Source organism: Apostichopus japonicus, chromosome 5 (assembly GCF_037975245.1).
Source record: "Apostichopus japonicus isolate 1M-3 chromosome 5, ASM3797524v1, whole genome shotgun sequence".
NCBI classification, from domain to species: Eukaryota; Metazoa; Echinodermata; class Holothuroidea; order Aspidochirotida; family Stichopodidae; genus Apostichopus; species Apostichopus japonicus.
The window spans coordinates 23,320,148-23,337,070 of NC_092565.1; the positions used below are offsets into that span (position 1 = coordinate 23,320,148).

General features: G+C 36.5%; 1 protein-coding gene across 6 annotated transcripts in view; it reads right to left on the bottom strand.

Moving 5' to 3' along the window:
• Window positions 1–2,702: 2,702 nt before the first annotated feature.
• The window catches only part of LOC139968118 (pantothenate kinase 3-like), a 41,832-nt gene continuing 27,611 nt past the window's right edge, over window positions 2,703–16,923 (bottom strand). For all 6 annotated transcript variants that reach the window (XM_071972500.1, XM_071972499.1, XM_071972501.1 and 3 more), the window contains exons 3-8: window positions 9,784–10,142; window positions 8,852–9,102; window positions 8,035–8,211; window positions 5,923–6,046; window positions 4,956–5,081; window positions 2,703–4,197 (exon numbers count right to left, since the gene is read on the bottom strand). In XM_071972500.1, coding sequence (XP_071828601.1) covers window positions 4,039–4,197; window positions 4,956–5,081; window positions 5,923–6,046; window positions 8,035–8,211; window positions 8,852–9,102; window positions 9,784–10,142 — 1,196 coding nt within the window. In that variant the 3' untranslated portion in view covers window positions 2,703–4,038. The remainder of the gene's footprint in view (window positions 4,198–4,955; window positions 5,082–5,922; window positions 6,047–8,034; window positions 8,212–8,851; window positions 9,103–9,783; window positions 10,143–16,923) is intronic.

Here is a 16,923-nt window from a genome sequence, read left to right on the forward strand (position 1 = left end):
AACGAATCGTTTTCACATTTGATCTGGCCGTCCAATTGTAAAAAATACCTTTAAATGTAGTTAAACTCTTTGACCCTGTTTATAACGATGTGTCGTCCACGAATTTGCCTTTACATTATCACCACTCCTCGGGCTGTTTCAAATTAAAAGTTCCTCTTGTTTGTGTGTTTGTCTGTCTGTCTGTAATGTTAGTTACAATATCAAATACAATATTAGATTATGTTGAATATCTTGGAGCCTATCACAGCTTTTTAGGACCAGAGCAAAATTAACTCAATATGTATACATTTTAAATATGGGATCTGCCCAAGCTTACCTTCTTGTTAACCAGGTTTTCACAATTTGACCCCTGGTGACCCCAAATGATATTTGACCTCCACAAAACAAGAAGCTTCTTGTTCTCAATGTGGTACTTCTACACACCACATATGAAATTGTTCGAACCTTCCCTTCTTCAGATATTGTGTTTACAAGCCAGGCGTCACAAAGCCAAACACACATATGCCATCATGAATGCAAAGGTTACGAATTACCATCGAAACCAAAAATGTCTTCTTAAATAACACCTTTCAACGAGCCATTAAATTGGGCTTTCAGAAAACAGTTTGACTGTATGGCTTATAAAAATATCAAAATGTAATTTAAAGCAATTTTGTATTTAAGCAGCAATGCAATATCTTTGATACTGAAATGAAATACACCTGGTACACTTAAAGGTACACTCTCTCACACAATACATCTATTCCAAACCAGTGCAACTTGTTCAATATTCATCTGCACCAGTACACTAATAACGCATGACAAAGCTTCGCTTAAATGTCAATCATACAGCTTTGTGAGTCTTTCAGTTAACATCATTTACAATACATGGATGCTGGTTTTCTAAAATACCCCTACCCCCCCCCCCCCCAAAGGTATAAACTAATGATGTTGATTATCTCATGTAAGTATCGGTTACCCATGTCAGCACTGACCAATGAAATACTCAGATATTTGACGTATCAATTATGCTACAGACTGTGTTAATGTGATGGTGACACCTGTAACCCGGTAAAATGCTTGACAGATGCCTTACTCACTAAAGTAAACACTTTCCTGGGTCTAGACAACGTTAGCTATACCTGGTATATATCATATGATTACAAAATAATCTATCTTGTCAAATGAACAAACAACCAGCTGAACAAGTTAGCCAATTCAAAGTGATCTGGAGTCTCGGGATATTGAGCATATGTTATCACACTACAGCTAAAAAACAAACTAACGTTACGTTTTGTGCTGATGTGTCTGCATTTGTGATCACACTACAGCTAAAAAACAAACTAACGTTATGTTTTCTGCTGTGTTTGTCATGGACGATATTATATTGCAAATTCACACCAGCTGCTTATAAACACTAAAATTGAAAGAATTCTTGGTTGGTAAGAACAGCCAATGAGAGTAGAGTACCATCAACGTCCTACAATATTATATAGAAAATATTCATAATATTAGTAATTATAAAAAGTGTTCACAAAACCTCACACACTGTTTCAGACAGCTCTGTAAGAAGATATTAGATTTGGATTTTTAATGACACAAGCAAAGAGAAAAATTTAAGAATACCATTCTATAAGTTGAGCATAACCATCATAAATTATTATCATATTTTGTCCATTTCTTGGTCCACAATGACAGGTCCAATGAGAATTAATAAATGAATGAAAGAGTAACATTTGATGTTAACTTGAAAACTATTATATCTTACTTTAATAGACATACTAATCAAGAAAAACAATCTGTACTGCATGGAGCTAATCATATACTTATTAACGAGGTAACAACCACCTTTTCATTTACATATATTCAAAACCTTCAGACTTTTCTTTTAGGAATTAATATTGTGGTACCCTTTCTTCATATTCCCACCCATCTGAAAAAATTTGAAATTATAAAGATAGAAAAGGTATTATACATATGACAAAAGTACTCTAATATTTTCTCATTATCTGCGATCCCAAAACCTCATACGTGAAATTAGCATCTTGAATAATGAAACAGAAGCCAACAAATGGACAATATCGCCTTCACCAATGTAACATGATACCTCTTATTCACACTACCATGTTTAGTTTAAAAAATAATGTTAATAAGATGGATCAATGTAGAGTAGAGGTTATCTCAAAGCAGAGGTTATCTCAAAGTAGAGGTTATCTCAAAGAAGAGGTTATCTCAGAGCAGAGGTTATCTCAAAGTAGAGGTTATCTCAGAGTAGAGGTTATCTCAAAGTAGAGGTTATCTCAGAGTAGAGGTTATCTCAAAGTAGAGGTTATCTCAAAGTAGATGTTATCTCAAAGTAGAGGTTTTCTCAGAGTAGAGGTTATCTCAAAGTAGAGGTTATCTCAAAGTAGGGGTTATCTCAAAGTAGAGGTTATCTCAAAGTAGAGGTTATCTCAAAGTAGGTGTTACCTCAAAGAAGAGGTTATCTCAAAGTAGAGGTTATCTCAAAGTAGAGGTTATCTCAAAGAAGCATGCTTTAACCATTCATTGCAAAGAAACCATTTCTGCCAATCACAAAAGCAAATGCACTACATTGGCTGTTACAATTGCAATCCAAATGCCTTCTGCTTTTTTATTTTTAATGTAGCCTGCCAAGAAACAAGCTGCATCTTGTTTGTCCAGCCTTTCAAATGTAGTGAAGCATATATATTTTTGGGAGGGGGGGGGGGGGGGGGGGAAAGGGAGACCTACTCCTGATCAAATAACATCCTGAATTTTCATGATGAGTTTCATCATGACATTGTTCATCAATGTGAATTTCCAACGAAAAATACAAAAGACAATCTTCCTTATTTGAAAGTAAAAAGTGATTTGATATATTGGAAAAGGTTATTCAAACATTTGATGAAGTGGCAACTGATGACTTTCTTAAAACGTAGAAAATACAACAAACATTATAAAACTTACTGGTTTATATATTTACGAGTGACCCACTTACTTTGTGGGTAGAAAAATGAAGGAAGGCCATTTGGGCCAGTGAGGGTGTACAGTGTTAAAAGATTACCAGGGCATTCTAGACACGGTAGAATGCGGTGCATAGGTTGTGGGGAGACAGGTAAGTGGGGAACGAAGTAAATCTACTCCATTACGACTATTTTCAAATTTTATACTGTTTGGAAAGTTAAATCTATAGAAAAATGAAACACTTTTGCCCATGTAAGCCTTGTGGATATCATTAGCATTATCTTCACATGCAATACTTATTAGTTGAAGGTGTGTCAAGAGCTAAAAGCTGGCGAACACTTAAGACTCCTTCACCACCTCCCCCCCCCCCCCCGTCCCCAACAACCTCTCCACTCCCCTTACCTCTCAAGTCTTCTATATGGAACTTGAAAACAGTAAACAAAATTTGTATAGAAAGTGGTTTGTAGAAAAGAATAGCTCTTCCCAGCAATTGTGCATGCCTGTAGCTAAATACTCATGTGCAGTACTTAGTAGCAAATCTGACTAATAACATCGTCAGCTTCACCACCCCTTCCTCTCTCTCCTTTGGAATCATCTGCATTATAAAAGTTACGTTTCCAAAAAATGCCCATGCTTTGGAAATGGATGTTAAAAACAAAACAGCAATGTAACTAAAATGTCACAGTATATAGGAGAAAGAGTATCTGTAGGTGTCAAACTCAAGAACAAAAACTTCAAAAATGAAGACCAGCAATGGAAGACTTTTGCAGAATTTATTTATAAATCAAAATTAATCTCATAGTTTAGTCTTCACCACGAGACCAATGAGCGTTGCCCTATGCTGCAGTCTCCATGGGTGAGACCACTAAATTTAGTCTCACACTTTGGTCTGCACCGTGAGTCCATGAAAATATGCCTATAGATTGGTCTGCACCGTGGGAACATTGAATTTAATCTCATAGTTTGGTTTTCAGTTGTCAGACCGCTAAGTTTAAAATGGTCTCATAGCGTGGTCTTGACAGAGAGACCATTGAACCAGTCACCAATATAGTTTGGTCTTCATTGTGAGACTGTTTGGTCTCATAGTTTTGGTCTTCACTGAGATGCGGTTGAGTCTGTCTCCGTATCTACCTCTCTGCCGCTGCTGTGGCTGCCATTTTGCTCCTTGTGAGGTGATGAGATGATATCTGTGTTGCTGCTTTCGTGGGAATAACCCATGAGTTGAAGGAAGGCACCTACGGATCCAAAATAGCCCTAAACCGCCACAAAAAAAGAGAGAGATGAAAATAAGACAACAACAGAAGAAAACAAATAAGCCAATGGTCTACAATAGCATTAAGTTTATGATAGAAACAACACTGTAATGATTTTGAATACTGTCGATTTCAAGTGATCAACAAGGCCTTTTAGACTGACTTTATATGTAGACATATTTTAACATGAAAAGCGATAGGGTTCACTAAGTGGGACATACCTTCCAAGAAGTAACATTACACACAGCTGTGCTTTTTGAGTTATCAAGTGTTGCTTTATCACTATACATAGGTGAAACTACACAGTAGGTATGCAAGTCACCCAAGCTTTACTTTTGTAGATGACATATTACAAGTTTTAAACATCAATCTCTTTTGACTTTGAAACAGGATAGATCTTTTTTGCACCCTCCAAAGTTTACAAATTATACAAAGTGTTTCATACCTGCTGATATCAAGTGACCTATGACCTTCACCAGAAAGGGAGACCTTTATAATCAGCATAACTATCATTGATTTGTGGTTGGCTTACTACAAGCCACGCTGTGCAGTTTCCTACGATATATTTCAAGGAGGGTTGGAGAGTATGTACAAGGAGGAATGGACAGGGAAATGAAGTGGCCATGATACAATTACTCAGCTACCGATTATGTGGACTTCCCGCAACATTATCTCATTGAAGAAGCCATCGATATCTATAATAACCAAAAAATTATAAAAAGATGATGAAGAATTATTAAAGATAATATCCAGACTAACCTCATGCTCTAGGAAGAGAGCTTTTAATGCGCCTCCCGACCAATAATCCATTGCGTAGGCCAAGAGCTTCATTGCTATTGGGTTAACTCTCAGGAAATTGCCCACAAATACTACACGAGTTAATTTCTGCAAGAAGAAAGAGAAAAGATTGGGAGTGAAACTCTGTACTACAGCAATCAAGATGTGATGTTCTTCTTGTACTTGAGGACACTGACCTGAATAAAAGTGAATTTTTATTGTTTTTATGGCTATACGCAAGAATTGTCCATAGAAGATATCAGTGTTCTGTTATAGATTAGACATTTTGCTGCAATGTCACCTTAGACACTACGTCACTTTTGTACACACAATTCTTGAGGCATTTGTTACCTCCAGGGCAGTAAACCAGTAGCATTGTTGCGATATGAGATTTTTCCATATCGATATACCGTTAATTCTGTTCTGCTATATATATTGTCAAGAGTCATTCCAATTTCAACTCAGCAAACTCCAGTCACAAAGAGCAGTACTCTTTGCATGATTGATATAATTTAGTCCAATTATCAGTACCAGTAAGACACATTTTTCACCCCAGTTGATTTTTTCTGACAATCCATTTTCAACTAATCAACTTATAAAAAAATGGAAGCAACAACATTTCAGTTCAAGAACATATACCATATTTCTTTGATTTTAGTTTTTTCAAATGTCTTTTCTTTTGCATTCGTGATCAATTTTTATAAGATGTTGCACTAAAATTTAGGATCAGGTGATCTGGTGGCGGTTTCAATATAAAAAAGTAGAATTTTTATACTTTTTATTTTAAATACGTACACTCAATAAAATGGTTAAAACAAAAATATGGTTATGATTTTACAAGGGTTGCACCACTTCCATCAATCTGACAATGTCTTCTGAGCATTCATCTACTTTAAATCGTTCTTGTTTTGAACCATCAATCGTTAACTCTCTGAGTTGAAGCACTCACCAAATTCATGGCAGTCATCATAGCCAGAGAGCCGATATTGTTTGTGATCGTAACAAGAGTTGCTCGGGCTAGATCAGCTTTTGAAGCTTCCTCTCTCTTCTCTTTTCGATGCATAAATCCAAAGCTGTGGGAGAGTAGAAATATCACTCCACATGTTAACTCAATTAACCAAAAAGTACATTAACAGTAGAAGTTAACAGTACATTAACAGTTAACAGTAGAAGTTAACAGTAGAAGTTAACAGTAGAAGTTAACAGTAGAAGTTAACAGTACATTAACAGTAGAAGTTAACAGTAGAAGTTAACAGTTAACAGTACATTAACAGTAGAAGTTAACAGTAGAAGTTAACAGTTAACAGTACATTAACAGTAGAAGTTAACAGTAGATTAACAGTTAACAGTACATTAACAGTAGGAGTTAACAGTAGGTTAACAGTTAACAGTACATTAACAGTAGAAGTTAACAGTAGAAGTTAACAGTTAACAGTACATTAACAGTAGAAGTTAACAGTAGATTAACAGTTAAGAGTACATTAACAGTAGAAGTTAACAGTAGATTAACAGTTAGGTACATTAACAGTAGAAGTTAACAGTAGATTAACAGTTAACAGTACATTAACAGTAGAAGTTAACAGCAGAAGTTAACAGTTAACAGTAGAAGTTAACAGTAGATTAACAGTTAAGAGTACATTAACAGTAGAAGTTAACAGTACTGTAGATTAACAGTTAAGAGTACATTAACAGTAGAAGTTAACAGTAGATTAACAGTTAAGAGTACATTAACAGTAGAAGTTAACAGTAGATTAACAGTTAAGAGTACATTAACAGTAGAAGCTAACAGTAGATTAACAGTTAACAGTACATTAACAGTAGAAGTTAACAGTAGATTAACAGTTAACAGTACATTAACAGTAGAAGTTAACAGTAGATTAACAGTTAAGAGTACATTAACAGTAGAATTTAACAGTAGATTAACAGTTAACAGTACATTAACAGTAGAAGTTAACAGTACATTAACAGTTAACAGTACATTAACAGTAGAAGTTAACAGTAGATTAACAGTTAACAGTAGAAGTTAACAGTAGATTAACAGTTAACAGTTCATTAACAGTAGAAGTTAACAGTACATTAACAGTAGAAGTTAACAGTAGATTAACAGTTAAGAGTACATTAACAGTAGAAGTTAACAGAAGATTAACAGTTAACAGTACATTAACAGTAGAAGTTAACAGTAGATTAACAGTTAACAGTACATTAACAGTAGAAGTTAACAGTAGATTAACAGTTAACAGTACATTAACAGTAGAAGTTAACAGTAGATTAACAGTTAACAGTACATTAACAGTAGAAGTTAACAGTAGATTAACAGTTAACAGTATATTAACAGTAGAAGTTAACAGTAGATTAACAGTTAACAGTATATTATAACCGAAATTACGTTTCGTTAGAAAAGAGTAGAAAAAACAAATCAGCTCATTAAACACTGCAAACGATATTGAAAGACCTGACTTTCAAACTAAAAGGAATTATTTCATACTATATAGTAACCTACCTGTTGGCTACTGTGCCTCCTGGCAATTCAAACCTGTTGTAGGCTACTCCATATATATCTCACATTAACTAGTCTATCTGCCAACCTTACAGTTATTTAGGTTGTGATGAGTACCAGAGAGAAACATCAAACAAGGACAGAATGAAACATGCACATCACAGAGAAGGCTTAATGTACAGTAACCTACCTGCTGGCTACTGTGCCTCCTGGCAATTCAAACCTGTTGTAGGCTACTCCATATATATCTCACATTAACTAGTCTATCTGCCAACCTTACAGTTATTTAGGTTGTGATGAGCACCACAGAGAAACATCAAACAAGGACAGAATGAAACATGCACATCACAGAGAAGTTTTAATGTACAGTAACCTACCTGCTGGCTACTGTGCCTCCTGGCAATCCAAACCTGTTGTAGGCTCCTCCATATATATCTCACATTAACTAGTCTATCTGCCAACCTTACAGTTATTTAGGTTGTGATGAGCACCACAGAGAAACATCAAACAAGGACAGAATGAAACATGCACATCACAGACAAGGCTTAATGTACAGTAACCTACCTGCTGGCTACTGTGCTTCCTGGCAATCCAAACCTGTTGTAGGCTCCTCCATATATATCTCGCACTAACTTGTCCACCTTTTGGTTGTCCCCCTGAGTAGCCATGTCAATGGCTTCTTCAAACGTTTCACAGCCGGTGAGAAGACAGCATAGACCTAGAAATGTACCTCCCCCCAGACTGTTGAGGAGAAGGAAACAAAAGGGATTAAACTTTTCAAATAAATATTCATATTTAAATGAATATATGACAGTGTGCATTTAGGGTCACCAATAAATGTACTACGTACCACAAACCTTTCACAAAATATGTTAAAATGTTGCCAAGAAGGAGGTCAAGGGTTTGACCTGTACGGAAAATGCAAACTTTAATGCTGTCCTCAAGTCTTGGCATAAGGCTAACCTTCCAAAAAAATTATCAACAACTTATTTTTAAATTTTATCTAAATGCATATAAATTATATATCGTCAAAAGAAATAAGAAACAGCTTAGTTAGTTCACAAGCTGGGCAAGCTTAATTTGCCAGACAATTCTGTACACTACAGTATCAACCAATAACAGGCAAAAACCTCACTGTATGCAGTCAAGAAACAAAAGTTGCAAGAATATGAAGAGTATGATATTCTGTTATTTACAATGTATGATAAAAATCTAACAAAAGTCTAACAAATGAAACATCACCCTTGCCCGAATAATGTTCCTGTCTCTTAATAATGGCTGTACTATTTTTAACTGTCCGAAGAGAAATTTGAATATCTCAGAGGCATTTCTCTTTTTCCTACCCTCTGTTTTGTCTTTTTTGACAAAGAGATAGCCTTACCTTGTTCCAGAAACTCTTTGAAAATCAGTTTGGGAATGTACTGCTAGGATGCTGACCCCTGAGCCTATGTTTACGACCAGATAAGGGTAAGGGTCACGAAAGTCATACGGCGTTTTGACACTGCTCTCTGGGTTACGCGGGTCAGAGTGGTTCCAGTAGTAACACTCGTTGGGGATCAACCGGTCGATGAAATGAATTCCATGAATCAGACAGTTGAGTTCATCGTGTTTCTGTAGTTTCATGTTTACGATCTATAAATTCAAAGTCATAACACATAAACTATTGAGCAGATATTTACGAGTGACGGCTTTTGGTGGAAGCCCTCCTCATGAAACCAGGAGTGACCGGTCTGAGAGGACGTACAGTGCTGAGAAAAGGTTACCAGCTGACTCAGATATGGTAGAGGGAGGATGCGGATGTCTGGGGGAGACAGGTAAGCGAGTAGTGACGTATAAAATTCATTCACTGGACAGGAATGACTTGGATATTGCATTGTACATGGTGACAGATGATGATATAAATGTATTAATATGTCACAGTGCTACACCAAAATGCCCAATTCCGTTCCAACCCTCAGATAGGATTTGTTTTGTACCAAAGAAGGACAGATAAGTGACTAGAAAATTTTGAACGTATTTGGAAAAGTGCCAAGAAAAAATAATTTTTAACCTACAGTAGCACAGGATACAGATCCAAAGTCTGTTGAAGTCTTGTATATATATGAAATCCTCATTTTTGGTTGACGTATTGTCGAAATGATGTAGGGCCTGTTCACACTAGAACTGAGTCGAGCACAGATCTCTGAGTTTAAACATGGAGTTGAATTCAAAATTCTGGTGTCAACGCAATTCAGATACTGTATTTTAAACTTAAATTTTTCTGGAAATAAAGTTTCAGAATGAATAGACAAATACATAACATCCAAAACTTACATTAAAGAAGTCTTTTTCAAATTTGAATGCGCCACCACCAGTGGCATGGATGACTTCTGCCAAACTGGACAACTTCTTCTCTTTCACCAGATGCAGGAATGTCTCCATCTCGTAAGTGGGGAATCTAATGAAATGGAGTGACCCCGTGTGACCCAGTACGGTCACGTTGGGTATCTCCAGGTACACGTCCCGGACACCTGTGTCACCGTAGGCAGTGTTTGACTTGAGGTAGTGTTGAATCGTTTCTAGGGCATCTGGTTCCACATCGGGGTCATTGTCCCCTGGGAGGACGTCGTTTGGCTCGAAGTACACCAACTTGGCAAGAGTACCGCCTATGTCCACACCAAACCATGGCATAGCTGTAAGAGGTAGAAGACAGTGATATGTAGTAACGAAAGGGTGTTAAAACATAGCTCTGATCATGTAAAACCTGTCAATCTACTGCAGAAAGAATCCTCGATGATATTGCAATCTCATTACTTTGTTGTAAATACTGTTTAATATTTAATAATTAATCAGGTAATAACGTATCCAGTATGGCATCCCAAAATGCAATGCAAAATGCTTGAAATGCTTAAGAAGTGCACTTGATGCATAGCAGTTTTGTACACAGAAACCATATATAGTAATTCATAAGATATATAAATTCAGAACCCATCCAAACTGCTACACAAAATCTGAATACTTCATTATTTCCCGATGGGGAAGGGAGGTGGTGGGAAATGGGTGGGGAGGGTGGGGAAGGGGAGGTGGTGGGGCACGAGTGTGAAAGTGGTGGGGAAGAGGTTATCCACCACTCTTTTTTTTTAGAATGTGAAGCAACATTTAAAGAGAGAGTTGTCATATATTTCTACTTGAATCGTCAAACAATAAATTAAACCTTAACAATTAAAATGATCTTCATAATTTCAACTTTCACGAGGAACGCTCACAGTTTGTGATGAGATGGTAGTGAGAGAGGAAGGGGAGATGCATGGTAGCAAAAGTGGATCCATCATCCACTGTTATCAATTGTCTTAAAACAAAACCAGCTGCAAAATGAGACATCCTTTGGGTAATCTCACCCAAAGTTGACAAGGACAGTATGCAATATTTACAGCATGAACGAGACTTATTGGGTAATAATATCAATTTCCCTTTATCTCACTGGGAGAAGTTCAGCCCAAATGTGCACCTGTTTCAAACTTCAATAGGATTTAATAGAATTTTATGCAAAACTATTCAAGTGGTGCAGACACCAGGCAGAGGTCATCTATTGTTTCCATTGTTTGCCCAGAATTTTTCTTCTTTTGTCTACGTTTAAAATCATAATCAACTCTACCAATCTGTAGCATATATGGTTACTGAGCAAACTCCTACCCATCTAGCAGTGAAAATCGCTCTACTATTTAACAGTAATAACAGCTCAGTTATAGGTTCAAACAGTAGTGTCACCACAGGTGAAGGTGGGAATCTTAGGAAAGTTTACCTATTTATTCTCAACAATGTAGAAACTTGCTTAATTTGTCTGTAGTTTGCAGGGGCAGTGAAAAAATCTCAAAAGTGCCCTTTTAATAAATAGGATGTGCCCACTTTTGAAAAATCACGCTCTGATTTTCCATTTATTGCAATTAAAATTGACATTATTATTGAACATTATTGAAACAATGCCCTTTTGTTGACAATTTCAATAAAATTATACGTGAAAAAAGTGCACAGTTGTTGAAAACTTGACGAAAGAACATTCAATCAAAAAGTTCCCTTTTTATAAAAATAAATTTTTTTTTAAAATTTACAAATACTGGAATTTGTAGTACCGAATGAACAGATGATCCATTTGTCGGAAGGTTTTAAGCTTTAATGTAACCTTTTGCCTCCTCAATCAAAGTCACATGTCCCTCCCCCCCCCCCAGCTCCTCCAAGTTTGTGCCCCATCACCCCAGATTGAACCTACTTCTGCAACCCCTGATATTAAATCTTATCAATAAATAACTTTACTATTAAACTGACTGTGAGACCACAGTTTAGCCCTTCCCCTCCTAGCTACTTTACAAGTTCATCAAATTTAATTCATGCTTGGAGATCAATCACTCATAAAATTTTTGCTAACTAAACGTGTAGTTTTCTTCCTGGGTGGTAGATTCGGAAGGAGGTGTATGTGGTCAGTGCCAGGGGAGCGAGGGCGCAGTGCTAAAACGTTCCAATGTGTAGTTAGGTAAATAGGGGGAAAGTGCAGATGTGGAGTGGGGAGACAGGTAAGAGAGGAGCGAAGTAAATAACAAAACTCTCTTCGAGCCGTGACTCTTTCATCCTCCCCCTGCCCCCACCCTCCCAATTTATGTCACATTTTGAAGGTTCAGCTTTCCACTGTACGGCACCTGTAACTTAGAGACTACTTGTATACCTTTTTTTTCTTTTCTGGAAGGTTCTACTCACCCATTACACACCAAATCAAACTCAGAGCACTGGGTTCAACACTGTGCTCGTTGTCAAGTATGATAAGTGTTTCAGAAGGTTTGAATGGTAGCATTACCAACCAAATACAAAGAAATACTTTTCGGGAGTGCGTTGTGTTCAAGAGGTTTAAGGCAGTGGACTTGTGATCTAAGGATTACAGATTCAATTCCTGGCCAAATCATTGCGTTGTGTCCTTGGGCAAGACACTTAATCTCCATTGCCTCTCTTCACCCAGGTGTATAAATGGGGACCTGTGAGATAAAACTGTCAGCCAGGCGCTGTTTAGCTGCTGCCATGTGGAGGGGTTGTCTCTATGTTTGACAGGTTATCGTTGACCAGGGTAATATTGTGATGCGCCTTGAGCACCATTATCGGTGGATATGTCTGCTCTTTAAAAATCCTCAAAGTTATTTTTTTAATAATTATTATTATTCTAGACAACATATATATAATAATTGGGGTAAATGCCATTCATAAGTGGTGCATGCCCTGGCATTCATCTCCTTATGTAAAACAGAATAAACTTGGTGACCCTTGGAATCACAATCATAAAACAGATAGTATCAGCAATAAATTTTAGGGTTATAGAGCTTCTTATATAATATAAATAGGGTCACTTATGGCTTGCACAGGCAATTTGGTTCCAGTATATACCAACATGAGAGTTTCTTCAAACATGAGACAAATATGATGTCCTTCACAATTTATCAAAGATACTGTAGTGTAAAGACTAGTTTGTACCAACACCTGCTTGATAAATGATATGGGCCTGTAACAGGAGGGTAAAGTTTCATTTTAAATCAAATGTAGCCATTTCTACCTAAGGAAGCAGGAAAAGACACAGAATAAACCAGGGGACTATAGTGGAATACAGAAATGACTTCAGCCTAAGGGGGCGAGGGGGCAGGGGGGTGGACCCCTGACCTGGCACCACCCTCCCCTGGGCTTGTAAGAATGCATACATGACATAAATAATGACCCAAGAGGCCAATGTTACCAGCTGTAGTGGTTAGCATTTGAGCACATTAAGTACTCCACTATAGAGTGGATCGTCTATATAACAGTGAATACACCATTGATATAAACTATCTGGTACCACTACCTTCCTCTACTTCCCCAACCTACAGTATAACATCCACGTTCAAACTGCAGAGGAAGTTTCAGATTAATGCGATTCATCAAGCTCCTCTGCTCCTGTCAAGGTCAAAGTTGAGTTACCACGATCAAACTTTTACCATAAATACAAAAACAACAGGCATTCAATCTGGTAAGCAAAGGACTATATATTCAGGTTACAGTACCATAAAAAGAAACTTTATTTGCTAACGTTTCCAGGTGTGCCAGCTGACTGTTAAGATTTAATTAAGTGGACCCACCCCTAATTTAAACTCACTGATTATATCTGTGGTTTTATTCGCAGAAGTTCAACTCTGTAAATTGTGTACTTTCAAGACAGTACTGTAAGCCTATAACAGTAGTCAAGTGTCAGCACATCAAACACATACAGGTGGGTAAGGCTTGTGCGTCTTCCATACATGTAGTTGAGTTCGCAATTTCTGGCTGTACTGAACAGAGATCCTGACTAAAAACAGACCCGGATCGAAACCACTGGTTAAAGTAACCGGTTCTCATAATATTGAATGTTACATGATGTTTTGGTCATAAAATGAAACGTAGGGTTTACCAGAGATTAAAAGAATACAGCATGAATAGCAATAGCATACTGAAGAACCCTGGTACAGAGAGTGCAGTAGATGGTGTGGTAATCTGACAAGGTAAAACAATACATGATCACAAGTTCATGTAATTGATTGTTTAATTGTTACACTATGAGCTGTTTAATTGTTACACTATGAGCTGTTTAATTGTTACACTATGAGCTGTTTAATTGTTACACTATGAGCTGTTTAATTGTTACACTATGAGCTGTTTAATTGTTACACTATGAGCTGTTTAATTGTTACACTATGAGCTGTTTAATTGTTACACTATGAGCTGTTTAATTGTTACACTATGAGCTGTTTAATTGTTACACTATGAGCTGTTTAATTGTTACACTATGAGCTGTTTAATTGTTACACTATGAGCTGTTTAATTGTTACACTATGAGCTGTTTAATTGTTACACTATGAGCTGTTTAATTGTTACACTATGAGCTGTTTAATTGTTACACTATGAGCTGTTTAATTGTTACACTATGAGCTGTTTAATTGTTACACTATGAGCTGTTTAATTGTTACACTATGAGCTGTTTAATTGTTACACTATGAGCTGTTTAATTGTTACACTATGAGCTGTTTAATTGTTACACTATGAGCTGTTTAATTGTTACACTATGAGCTGTTTAATTGTTACACTATGAGCTGTTTAATTGTTACACTATGAGCTGTTTAATTGTTACACTATGAGCTGTTTAATTGTTACACTATGAGCTGTTTAATTGTTACACTATGAGCTGTTTAATTGTTACACTATGAGCTGTTTAATTGTTACACTATGAGCTGTTTAATTGTTACACTATGAGCTGTTTAATTGTTACACTATGAGCTGTTTAATTGTTACACTATGAGCTGTTTAATTGTTACACTATGAGCTGTTTAATTGTTACACTATGAGCTGTTTAATTGTTACACTATGAGCTGTTTAATTGTTACACTATGAGCTGTTTAATTGTTACACTATGAGCTGTTTAATTGTTACACTATGAGCTGTTTAATTGTTACACTATGAGCTGTTAGAGCAGCAGTGATTAATCACCCAGGTGCTGCAGTTGTTAACCCTTGTAACTCTTGTGTTTTTAAAACCAAAAGATCCACATGTACTTCACACCAGCATAGAGTTTAGCCTTCATCTCAATGATAAAAATCTCTAGTTAATATTTACAGCGTTATCACATCATCAGATAAGGTGATTTGAACTGTTTACTTGCCACTGAAAACAAATCGTAACAATACACTTAAAATGCTTGGTAATGATATGCTTTAAAACTTAACACCCAATTCACCCTTCTGATCTGGATCAATGCAATTCATACAGCATGTACATATATATATATATATATATATATATATATATATATATGTCACCAAACCAGAACTAGTATTGTTAGAAACAGGTGACAAAACGCCTACTGTGGTTTCTAACCTCTAGACATACAATCAGCGTCCATAGCCTAGTGATTAGGGTGTCCAAGTGGTTAGGGAGGCCCGGGTTCAAATCCCGGTAGAGGCTGGAAGTTGTTTCACTGTTCTGGATTTTACAATGTTCACATTACAATTCAATATATATATATTTTCTATTTCTACAATTCTGTGATTTTCAGTGTGTGGTCATATTGCATTAATTGTTGGGGAGGTAATGTCAATGGTACCGACAGAAAACGGATAGATTCTATTATAAGCCAAGTCAGTCGCATCCTAGGCGAACGTCAGCAGTCAGTGAACACCTCATATCATCTTCACCTTCAAAGTAAACTTGTTGGGGTTCTCAACAACTAGCCACCCTCTACACATTAATTTGGAAAGTGCAATAATACCCCGCAGTGGGCGGATGAGACTACCCCGTGCCATTACGAATCGTTACAAATCCTCCTTTATCCCTCGTTGTATTAAACTTCATAATGAATCTTTTACTCGTTAGGTCACTAATCTTGCTCATTGTGCAATCCAATGTTTCACAAGTATCTCTGGTGCTGTTTTACTGTTTTTTGTATTTTACCGTTTTTACGTATCTTGCCAGCTTTGTTTTAAGTCTTATGTCTTAGTATTTGAGAGTCTGATATATTTTGTGTGTATTTTATGTACTGTACGTATGTTTTATATTGTGAGCAATCAATTGCCCAGCTTGGGATGCAATAAAGAGAATCTGAATCTGAATAGATATAAATATATGTATATATATATATGTATAATACATGGTACAGTAAATATTGATGTATTGTTCATAGTCATTATACAGATTATGATAAAAAAATGTTTATCTGGGGTCACAATACAAGTTCTGTAGACTTTACACACTACTGTGCTATCCAGTAGATCCAGTAGAGTTTGCCGTAAAACCCTGATTTAGAGCTCGGTTAGTATTAATGTAGTAAATTATATTACAAAAAGCATGTTGAGCCTTTTTTAATTTCAGGCCATTTCCTCCTGAAGGACCCAGTGCTAGGGATTCACCAAGGACATTCTTATATTGTATTTGTACAGTATGTCTCAACATTTCTTAACTTTTCAAAGATAAGTTATAGTACTACTGCCACATTAGTTGCAGGGGCAAGGGTCAACTTTGACATGGAGTTCTGTTTATAATGTCACCGTTAGTTTCTGCCCTGCTTAAAAATTTATTTAGTACACAGTAGGGAAAAATAATGACTGATATTATCATTGATTTAAAGAATGACTTTAACAGAAAACACACACACAAATCATCAAAGAAACAATTTTCCATCAAAATAGCATCACAATTAATTTTGATTCCGTTGCAGTAGTGGGGAAATACCCATGGCACAACTGTCAAAATGACGGATTACAGACTATATTTTTGTTGGGTTGAGTATTACAAACTCTGATAATTTCAATAATCACGCACACATAACCGAGGATGAGTCAGGGGCCAAATGGCCATTACAACTTGCCAAATGACCTCTCAGAGAAGAAAGGTACAGTATGCTAGGATCTGTTTTTAATTCTCAGTAGTCACCAGCCAATT